The sequence below is a fragment of the Paralichthys olivaceus genome, chromosome 11 (genome assembly GCF_024713975.1).
Source record: "Paralichthys olivaceus isolate ysfri-2021 chromosome 11, ASM2471397v2, whole genome shotgun sequence".
In the NCBI taxonomy this organism is placed as follows: domain Eukaryota; kingdom Metazoa; phylum Chordata; class Actinopteri; order Pleuronectiformes; family Paralichthyidae; genus Paralichthys; species Paralichthys olivaceus.
Genome location: NC_091103.1, coordinates 7,978,980 through 7,991,030, shown reverse-complemented (window position 1 = coordinate 7,991,030; position 12,051 = coordinate 7,978,980). Strand labels below are relative to the sequence as shown.

Below are 12,051 nucleotides of genomic sequence, written 5' to 3'. Positions count from 1 at the left end.
TACAGTGAATTATAACCATATAATAATATAACCATGATTGATTTATGATTTTGGCATATTGTGTTGTTTTTTAAAAATCTGTCTAGACAGATAACCTTGCAAAGTTTGGCATTTAAGAAGCACTTAAATGTCTGAAGTAATTGTGGGAAAACTGCAGATTTTTATGTAGAGTCTATGCTTCCACTTTCACTAGATTTGTCTTACACTGCCAAGTATCAGACTGTCTTGTCTGAGTTTAGATCATTCCAATCATCATAACTGCAGCCAAGTTCATTTACATCATTAGTATTATTTAATACCCAGCTAAACTGAAACCAATCAGTGACAACATTTTGCAGCCAAGATATAAATTTGTTATGAGCACATTAAATATTTCCGTCTTGTGTCAGGTGAGAGTCAGTTGGAGTGCAAAGAGGATGACAATACACATTTACTGAATGCTTCAGTGACTTTATATTTTTGAGTTGACTTGCTAGAATTTCTTTCTGTAACCATGCCAGGAAAATGACACATGCACTGAACATGGTCAAATCAAAGACCACAGTAGCATCACTTTGTAGATTGTAGATTCCATAAAGGTTACAGCAGTTTTTTGATTTTCACTTGTCCTACTTTTCCCTATGTGCACAGCTTCTAATACCAACATGATTTAGGCAGCAATACAGTGTGTTAGCCACAGAAGGGACATTATGCATGCTCAGCTGCTGCTCTACTGCACAGTACATGCGTGCATGGGCATGTTTGTTTAGGTACACATAAGAAATCAAACTCACATGCTATAGTCTTATTTAAACAATGCATATAACAATATTATCAACAAATTTGCAAATTAAACTGAAGGATGCAAAGTTGCCCAGAAGCTTTAAAAATGACTACATTTGCATAACAACAACTTGTCATTCTGCAGATTCATAGGTAATGTTGTGTGTTGTTGTGTACGTTTTCTTCAAGCTACAATACACGAGCCTTCTGTGTATAACTCTGACCTCCTTACCAGCAGACAGGGAGAGAAAACACCCAACAGCCTATTAATCACACAAGCAAGCATATGGATCGTTAGTATGATAACAACTGCGCACATTTCTACCATAAAGCACTGCATTCTTTGGTACTACTAAGTGAACACACATGTTATGCTAAACAAGCCTGATTGGGTGTTTGCTGGTTACTGTGTGTGTGAGGACATATGAAGGAGTTGTCCTTGCATTATGTACAGAGCGTTACTCTGTGTGGCTACAAAAAGGTGTCCAAAATTGTCCACACTTATATAACAAAGACAACTCACACAACACACTTTGTGCTTGACTGATAATGCGCTTCTGACTGTGATAAAACTGCTGTTTGTGTGGGTTACACAACTGACAAGATTAGTCAGAGTGAACTAGAGGTAACTACAAAGAGATGATGAAAATGTTCATAGAGACTTAGAATCCAAAAATTACAGAACACGTATGTAAGGAATTTATTGTAATTAAATAGTTTATTACCATGTATCTTTATGGAACATAACTTACTCCATAAATCATACACATTATAGTTATGAGTTATTTATGTCCAGATCGTTTCAGTGCACAGTAGATCTCTGTTACTGTAGTTAACACACAATCAAATTACTGATTCAGTTAGGTACGACCAAGTGTGGTCGGTTTGTGTTTTCATTTGTTTGTGAAATGCTTCATTGAAGCCCTGACATCGGCACCTAGTCCAGCGCCATCTTGGAAACCATATTTGGAGGTTCAGGGGGTGGAGCCTGTCTGAGAGCTTGAGGGTACTGCACGCCCACCTGCACTCATCAGCCGTCAATACTAGCTAGACAGCTAGTATTAAACATAAACACAGCATGAAAATGTTTTAAATTCAAGTTAGAAGTTACTATAGTTTCTATAGAAACAAACTTCTATCTGCAACCAGTAAAGTCCCCCCCATGCTGGTCATTGAAGAGAATTCAGGTTTCAGGCACTTCCGCATTGGCTTCACTTTCCAGACTCGGATTCTGTATCTATTTTTATAAAGTCTATGGGTACAGTATGCTGATATCTAACATGGCAACACTGCAGAGATTAAATATGATGAATACAGAAACATATGAATTTAGATACAAAAAAACACAAACATATTATTATAAACTTGACAGGGAAAAAAAGGCAAAAAGACAAAGCTACTGCAGCTTTTAATCTTCCTCTGACTGCGCGGCCTCACATGCCTCACTCTTTGCCTCTATCTTCACTGGACTTAACACCTCAGTCCCTTGTCACATTCCTGAGCATATCCCGATAAGTCCCTGGCATTTCACACTGGGTGTGCACAGCTTTATAATGCAGCACCAGAGTAAGGCACAAAAAGTAATGTGTCTGCAAAAATAGGGAGGAGGGACTGAGGATGGAAAAAATAAAACACTTGCCAAGTACTGAACCGAAATTTTCCTTGGGATTTTCAGAAATATTCCCCATTACTTTAAAATCAAGAATTAAAGTTTACACTGTCAATGTATTTCCTTTTTTTTCTTCATTTTATAATATTTAATGTAAAGTTTTAGCAGGAAATAATGGTTTGCTAATCACAGCCATTAACGTGAATGCTGTTCTTCAACAATCAGAACACTTGCAGGTTAACAGTTGGATGGTTTTAGATTCAAATGAATCACTCTGGCTAGAGAACGGAATCGCAACCCATGCCTTGAAGTGTACTAACATTATAGAGAAGCTAAAAATAAATCCCTCCTCCTTCAAGGCCTTTATTTACAAGATCTGGAACATGTCAGAGTATCCTACATGACTGACATCTTTTAAAAGGAAATGTGGGGAAGTCAGGAGACCATAATCTTTTTTGACAAAAAGACTAAATCTGTGATACATGTTTTATATTATAGTCAGTGATAAATAAGGGTGCAGTAAATGGCTGTTTTCATTATCTATTGCTTATTTGCTTGTTAAGAATAAAGTCAAAATACCTTATCACATTTTCCTAAAGCCCGAGCTGACATCAGATATTCAGTATCCCATCACAGGACACAAAGAGAAGCTGGTTCCCTCAAACGAGAAGATGTAAAGGTAAATGTTTGGCACTGGGGATTAGCACAAATCATTACAGCTACCCAAACTAATCTAGATCTTTAGATTAGAAACACAAACAGGAACACAGAGAGAGCAACCATTCATGTGTTTGAGGGATGCAGCTACCACACTCCGACCAGTGAGCTGACAGCGAACACAGCCGTCAAAGCTTTTTTTGAGCACGGGTGAGGTGAGCATAAAAATGAGTTAAGTTAAATCATAGGCCGTATTATGTTCAAGGGTAATAATGGGAAAGGATTAATGAGTTTTTATTAACAAAGTTTTCATTGTCTTTTTTTCCCCAGCACACTGTGAGAGCTTTTCTTCATCAGGATAACTCTCATTAACAATCAATGAATCATTAACAGCTGCGCTCACAGCTTCTGAAAGCAAATTTCAACCGTAGATGATGAATTGATAATGTGAGCGAACAAGGTATTTCCTATGTATTTAAAACATACTGTGAATATTTTGTAGATATAGGGTTTGGTTTATTCAGGCTGCAAATCTAAATATCTGCCTTCATTCAGGTGAGTAACACAACAATGGATGATTTGGAAACTATGATTCAAAAGAAAAAGAAAAAACTACCCTCTCTTCTGTCTTGGCACTAACAAGTGGGTGTACCATCTTAAGGTATTAAAATGTATTAAATGCCGCGTTTTAATTTTAAGTACTGTTACTATGTATGAACAACCTTCTAAAACATCACCCCATGAAATAATAACCCAATATGCCCCACCCTTCCACCATGTTTCAGGAAACATAGTTGTGTAGGTTTCTTTTTCGTAATCAGACAGAAAAAACAGCAATGAAAACATGACATCCTTCGCGGATGTAAAAATGGTATTCGGGACACTCTTACAAACCATGAGAATAAACACAATTTCACAGTAAGTCTAAAGGACGATGGATTGAATCATTTTACAAACAAAATATTTTCAACAATTATTTATTATTACCTAACTATATGTAATTATTTTGCCTGCCTCGTCCAATACTTCACATTGCAGGGAAAATGAAGACCACAAGATCACTGACAGATGATGGCAGAGCAGCTTTGTTTCTATTTTTGAAGCCTTTGTGTGACTGAATGGTAACGAGTGGCTAAATGGAAATACTTTCAATTATTACTGAGAGGTCAGATCGGCTTGCACTGCATGACGTGGGCCGTCTTCCTACAAAGCATCTTGAGTACAGACAGAAGCAGTTTCGCTAAGACAGCTGGTCGACCTGAAACAGCTCATTATAGTGAACAAAGATGATAAAGGGCTGAAATAGCATGAGCTACTTGTGGATTATGAATGAATGTGCTGCTGTTTCAACACGACACTCTCAGGTCTCACGCTTCTGTGATTCGCTCAGGTCCAGTTTCATGTAGCTGATACTTGCCCTTGATTGGTCACAGTTTGTTTACTGGGATCATTACAGATGCAGGCTTATGTGACATCACCTTGACCTATGCTAGGTAGCACTCGCAATGGAAATGATAAGTATTTTCAGCACCAGGACAAAGCAGCACCTGATAGTGGCTCAGTGTGTTTTTGGTTCGATATGTGGAATCACCCGGATGAAAAAGGGTGTGACGCCTGCAGCAGAGTGCATGTGCCCGTGATTGTTAGCTTCTTACACTCGGGTCAAGAGTATGTTCGTGTGCTGTACAACATCACACGGTCAAAACAAAAGGATGAGCACTGTGAACAAATAATGCAGACTCTGCAGTATCCCGTCAGTTAGCCTGAAAGACACTGGCAACAGGAAACAGAGCTACACAGTGTCAAGTTTCCTGCAAACAGGGGGAAAGAAAATCAATATGTCTTTATATAGTTCTGCCATGCTTAGGCGATCCAAATGCTGTCAATGACTTAGCGTGCTGTTTGTTTCTGTTTAAAAATCTCATTTAGGGTTATTGTAGGCTATACATATTTTTTATTTGTTTGTGCCAAAAGACCTGAGTTTGTTGTTTGTTCTGGGTCTCTGCTCATATCAAGTATAATATGGCTGAGCAATATGACTTCAAATCAATATCACGATTATTTCAAACTTGAACCTCTATTATGATTAATGAATGACTGCAAACACACACGCACACAAACACACCCTACCCAGCAATGGGGCGCATCGCTCTGTGCATTACTCAGTGTCAGTCGACAAGAGACTCTGCGTTTCTAATCAATCACACGTATAACTGATCTTTATTAAATTATATTCATATTCATGGTCATGGATAAACGTGGCTTCACTTCTGCAACAATGAAGTTCAAACATTGTGCTGCATCATAATCTGCGGGAAGAACATCTGTCTGCAGGAGTGTGTGTTTAATGTGTTTAAATACAGTTTGTAAAGGCACGCATCAGGGAAAGTATTAACCAAATTAACTGGCATGAGAAAAATTAGGTTTGTTAAAGGTTAGTAATGTTGGTTTCGATACATTTTTGATTAGTTGCCCAGCCCTAGAATAACATGTGGGCATTTTAATCATCCAACTCTGTGTATGTGTGCATGTGAGCACACACATTCACAGGGTTGTATGCTGCGTATTTGGGTTTGTTGCAGCAACATAACCTGTGTGTCCTTAGATAGAGAACAGAGGAGATTAAGGGAAAGGTCAGAAAACATGGCTCATCTTGTGTACTATAGGCTGTGATACTGATCCTGGCATGTGCCTAATACGAGAAAAAAATGAATGGCTAAATTCTTTGCTTGGGGGTTCAATTTGACAGCTATGTTTGCGAACTTTTGGTTTTTAAATTGTATGAAGAAAGAGTAGCTACAAAAGGGCAGCTATAAAATAATTCATTCAAACATTATCAGATGTTAATCTAAAACGGCATCATTTAAAAAGTACCGTTGAGTGCTTAACAATGATTTGAATGCCAAATAAATTACTCTCATAACCTTTTATTTACTCAAAGTCATCCAAGATATGACTGCAATAAAGAACACTATATTCTGCACCAAACAACAGCCAAGTTCTATACTAACTATGCACACAAACACTATAGGTAGACAATTATGACTAGAAAAATATATTTTAACTAATTAAACACTGTGGAACACACTGGAAACTGGAGTTTTGTAATGTCGAATGAGCCTCTGTGTGGAAAGCTCAAGGTTTCTGGGTGGAGGATAAGCCAGCAAGGACATATTTGGTCAAAGAAAACTGTTCTTGGTAAATCAATGTTGAAAGACAAATATCGGGGGAGGGTATGTATAGACCAGGGGGTGTAACACTGTTTTGGATGTCAAACACAGACATACACTAGAGCCTTGTATGGGTTTGATTTGTTTTCTTCTCATAGTAGGACATTCAGTAATGGAACTCTTTCTTCTCAGCCATCTTGTTATACAGTAATAACTTTGAATTCAGCATCCAAATTGAATTTTATTTGGAACTGCACCAAATTGTACACACTCATAAATATCAGTCCCCTAATTATTTTTTTCATTAAGAAAGATTAAGATCATTATAATTCTCTGAAAAATCCAGGAAAATGTGGAAAACAAAATCCTGGATCAGCCCCTTTGTCCAAATCTGCACCAAAATCTTCTGGAAATCAGTTTAGAAGTTTTTGTGAAATCTTGATTCCAAACCAAAAAATAATGAAAAATAATTTCATTCCACACCAATCTCTCCGTACATGGAAAAATAACCTTGATGTAAATGAGTCAGAATGGAGAGATCAGGTCTCATTAGCTGCCACCTGATGTGTTTTGTTATTTCCACATGTTAAACCACCACAGGGTAAGGGTTATCTACAATCTCTTGAATGTAAAACTAGAGTAAAGCTGTGAGATGCAAGGGATTCAGACACGTGCAAGGTCAGTCAAATATCATTTTCTGGTGCATTGTCAGATTGGCTGCTGAGGGCAAACATGAGTGATGTACATGCACTAAATAATGCACTCTATGCAATATGCTGCATTGTGTCAGACTGTTAAGGATCTCTTCTAAACCAGATGTACAGTTTTCCTGATTGCTACACATTATCCACTGAAGGGCTTTCCTCCCCCTCTCACCTTGGTGGTGTCATCGTGGGAACGTTGATAGCGTTTCCAGCGGCAACCATAGATCCCAGTGATACATGACAGACACAGCTGCCGCTCATAGACCTGGAGGGGTTGGTGTTTCACCATGCTCCTTCAGTCAGTCCTGGTCCTGCTTCCAGACCTCTAACATCCCACTGACTATGAAGAACCCTGTAAAGAGATGAAAAGGGAAAACAGGATTAACATTGAAGTTGTTCGGGAGACCACATTGGATAATTCATGGAACTGCTTGAAAAGCAACACGCTTCCTAGGCTCCGATTTCCAATGACAACTGAGACTGCAAGGAGCTTTCATAGGTATGATCAAGGTTAAAAAAAATAAACACAAAAGGGCTCTGTGAAGTGAACAGTTTTTCACCATCATGTTAAATTACGTTGATCATGAATATATCACGCAGTCACTCCATAGTTGAGCAGAAAGGCAGCATGTAGTTACTATCTCTTCCTTTCATGTCAGGCCAGAGAAAAAAAAACATGGAAAGAAAAGGCCAACAGGCCTAACAAGGATGTTATGTAACAGTGACATTTGAGCATCAAGCCTTCAACTTTCAGTATAAAAATAAATAAATGAATAAAATCTGCTTTGGGGAACATCCACATGGCAACAGAACCTGCAAGCATGTGAATGTAAACAGGGCTTTTATATAATTTAACGTTTTATCGGAAATGTTAAGGCTTTTATCAGGGAGGCACCCTATCCTGGGCCTGCTCCAGCTCCACTACCTCCTCCCAGTGTGAAGGAGGAGCAAAGCACCATGATAATGCTAAAAAAACCCAGCACCCATAGCTCTAATTCTGTTGTAGTGACCACAGCTTGAAGCACCCGGCGGTTTTAGCTGTAAATATTCAGTCATAACTCAAATCTTCCCATTAAGCTGCTGCTGACTCAGCACCGATACGCTGCTATCAGCAATAATGGTAATGATAGAACAGAATTGCTGACTGTTATCACAAGTTTACCTCACTCTCCGGGGACATGACGGAGCCTGTTGTGCTGCTGCAGTTGCAAAATGCATAACTCTGTTTAATCTGGGGTTGAAAGTGCATGTTGGTGTTATCAAAGCATTAATAATGCATAATTAATGACAGCTCTCTGCTGATGAGAGTCAAATAAGCACAAGTAGAAGTGTAAACATACTAACATGCCTAGCTGCAGTTTGTGAAGCTAGCAAGTGGCTAAGTCTCATCTGATGTTCCAGAGGCTTTCTGCATGTTATCTACTCCTCCTGCTGTAATCATGCCATCTCCGGCTCTTGGCAGCTGCTCATTAGCATCTGCAGCAGGAACCATGTTTCCTGTTATTTGTATAACTGCTCTGAGGAGGGCAGGCCTGACCCCGAGGGTATAATAATCCTGGCCCACCCCAGCAGGACCACAAGAGTCTTTGACAGGCAATGAGCAGTGCTGCTCCATGCCTTGAAATGAAAAGTGTAGAGCGTTATACAGTACTTAAATTAACCACATACATTGACAGCAATTACAAATCATTTGTAGTGTAAGAAGGGTACAAAAAAACAACACAGGCACCAAGCCTGAAATCAGAAAACCACAAAGGCAAAAAAACAAAGATATAAACTCTTTACCACCTAAATTATCACATATCACCGTTTGGAAATTTTTAAATTATTTGTGATTTCAAGCAATTAATTCTGATATGTTTGGATTTGCCCTTCAAAAGGAATGAGATCAGTATTGCTGAATTAAAATAAATACTGAATATTAGGGACCCTATAAGTCAAACATTTAAAGAACAACACCTTGGTTGATGCAGTAGGCTACTCATCTTAATGCACTGACTTCGTCAAACAAAACCAGGCTCAGACCAGAGAGATGCTGAGACTCCGTGGTTATGTCCCAGTCCCACCACTGTGCACCAGTGATTAATCAATAATCATCTTATCTTATTTGATGTCTGTACCAATGTATTACCCAACATCTAACTATATGCAGCCAACCTCACTTACTCTACAGGGATTCAGACTTTAATCAGGCACTGTTGGACTACTGCTTATCAGACATTTTTTCTGAATAAACCATTTCCCGTGGGTAGATTGAGATTATAATTTTATAATTTTGTGAGAACAGAATTAAAATGAGCAAATTTAAAAAAACAGAAAACAGCACAATAACCTGCTACAGAATATAACCCATATAAATATATACATGTATACATTTTTCCACATTGTCTTTAATAAGCAAAATAGGGCTTTATCCTTGGTATGCGCTCTCTGAGTGCCAGTGTAGTTGCTATTTTATTTATCTTTTGCCATTTTAGTGTCTTTCCTTCACATAAAAAAGGTTACTCACCAGTGTCCGACTCTTTTGATCTAGTTGATAAATTTAAATCTGATCTAGCACTACATTAAGACCTATAATTGAATTTTTATTACACTTAAGTGGCAGGCAATTGAAAAGTAAAATAAAAAAATCCTATTGACAAAAGAATTAAAAATAAAACTTAATTTACATCAAGTCCTGTATCATTAATACCAAATGATATTTAAACTGGATAAATTATTTATTCTAAATATTGATTGAGCTGAAGTTCAGTGATGGTTGGGTGTAATCACTAACTTACCAAATGAACAGAAGGTGAATATGGATGTGTGTCTGGGCACGTCGAACACACCTTTACGACAGAAAAACAAATCGAGCAGTTGACACATTGAGCCTCCGTTCATCAAGGCAAAGTAACAAACCCTTTCTGCACTGTCATGTTGTCACTTGTTGATTCATTATAATGTTCAAACCTGGAGAAGTGCAGCTATTAATTTCCTTATCAGCACAAAGTCTCAGCAGAAACTACTTAGCTAATAACCCGTAGTATACACAATAACATTAAATACTTCAAGAGACTGCAATGAATCGGCAAAGCAAAGTGATGTTTTGCATAACAAAACATTACATGAATTCAAGACTGCAGCATTATTTTGCAAACATGCATGTGACACCTCTGACCACAAGTGTAGAAATGGGACCACCATAAGGAGAGTGGGCTGCACTGTCACAATCTGTCTCTCGTAAATCTTAGACACAAAAAACCCAAGTCAGAAGAGCTGAAAATCTGATCACGACTAAACACAAAACATATTAGCTGCACATCAGGTTTTATAATAAATACATTAAGGTTCTCCTTTAACCTTCACACTAACTCTGTCATCTACATTTTCATTCAAGACTGAAACAGGTCACAAGTGATATCAACAAAAACAGGAACAGCAGTTTCCTTGACATTTGTGACTGTCACAAGTTGTCCAACTTGGGTCAACAATTTGGGAGTATGAAAACCCCCCTAAATGGCTGTTGTCATCTTCTTTTCTGCTGCCTCATTTCCTCTCATCAACAGGCCCGGCGAGGGAAAACAGTCTGCAGGGGAGGAAATGTTTCAGCAGATTCCCTGGCAGAAAGCGGTGTCTTCTTCTGACCAGGGAACTGAAGGAAAGGCCAAGCAGCAGAGAACTGTCCAACCCACAAGTGACAAATAAGAGATACTTAAAAGGAATAGTTGAATTATTTTTAAAAACTGATTCTTAGTTAGCCTCTACACTGTCATTAAAATCCCGTCATTTACAGAGTGGATAAAATGAAAGTAACACCTACTACATATCATGAAATCCAATACTACATGCTTGCAATTGCCAGTGTCGGCAGTACTGCAGGTGTTGTTGTGAAGAGGCAGCTAAGCCTCAAGGCCAAGCTTTCTATCCATCAGTCGATCAATGTTCCGACTCTCACCTACTGTCATAAACTCTGGGTAGTGACTGAGAGAAAAAGACTGCGGATACAAGCAGCTGAAATTAGTTCTGTGCGTAGGGTGGATGGGCGCCACTCCTTCTCGTCAGAAGGGTTCAGTTGAGGTAGTTTGGGCATCTTATCAGGAAATGCCTTTCGTTGAATTTTTTTCTGGGCATGCCCAACTGGGAGGAAACCCCAGGGTAGACTCACAGCTCACTGGTAGAATTAAATATCAACTGGCCTGGGAACACCATTAGAATCACTCTCAACATTCCTCTCCCCAGCCTGTTGCTGTGACGACCAAACATCAGGTAAACTGAGCAAAATGGATGAATGGACACTTCTAAATTCAATACAATTATTTATTTACTTTTATTCTTCAATTAGATTGTGTTGGTAGATGTTCTGGTTCATACATCACTCATGAATTTCAACCGTAAACACAGAACTGAACAATGTGACACTCCAAGCTACACAATCTTTATTGTAGCGACACTGTCGAGTGATATTTCATTGTTCTCTGTATGTTAATAGACAATATAGCAAGAAAACAGATACAAACACCTTGGTTCCACTGTCACTAATGGACTCCAAAAACAGCATGGAGTACTCTTTTCATAAACAAAAGAAAAGAAACAACACTCAAATATCTATCTGCAGTGCATTTATAGGAATCTATTGACTTTTTGGAAAATGGGCATCCATTTCATCTTTTCCTGATGATATCTTAATGATCTGCTCTGAAATTTGCAATGGACAGTAACAAACCGCTATTGAGACTGAACTGAACCATGTGGCATCAGAAGATGCCTGTGAGGGACTTGAAAAATGACACATCGGTGATAAAGCACAAGATAACAAGAAATTAGTCATTACATCAGAACTATGTTTCTAGCTAGCTCAGCACTGACAGTCGAAAGCTTTCACTCGAGAGAGACTTGCCAACATTTTAAATTAAGTCCTGAAAGATCCATCATCCCTGAGGCAGAACTCTCGATAGCTCCCACTACCCACCTCTTCTGCTGTTTAGTCTAAACAAACCATTGTTGCTGCTTTCTGAAGTAAATCCTGCCACTTCCTCTGCACTGCAATACAACACTTCTGTGTTTATAACAGCAAACCTTTACAATCCGGCCATGAATACAGTTTTTATTGTGTTATGTCCAATGGAATAATGCACTAAATTCAATTTAAATATTTATAGTTTAAAGA

At 38.4% G+C, this 12,051-nt stretch overlaps 1 protein-coding gene across 4 annotated transcripts in view; it reads right to left on the bottom strand.

Annotated features, from left to right (window-relative positions):
* The window catches only part of gdpd5b (glycerophosphodiester phosphodiesterase domain containing 5b), a 43,072-nt gene that overhangs the window by 21,420 nt on the left and 9,601 nt on the right, over positions 1 to 12,051 (bottom strand). For all 4 annotated transcript variants that reach the window (XR_011244558.1, XR_002203062.2, XM_069534514.1 and 1 more), the window contains exon 2: positions 7,075 to 7,254. Coding sequence is in view for 2 of the 4 variants with exons in the window: in XM_069534514.1 (XP_069390615.1) it covers positions 7,075 to 7,191 (117 nt within the window). In the remaining 2 variants the exon portion in view is untranslated. The remainder of the gene's footprint in view (positions 1 to 7,074; positions 7,255 to 12,051) is intronic.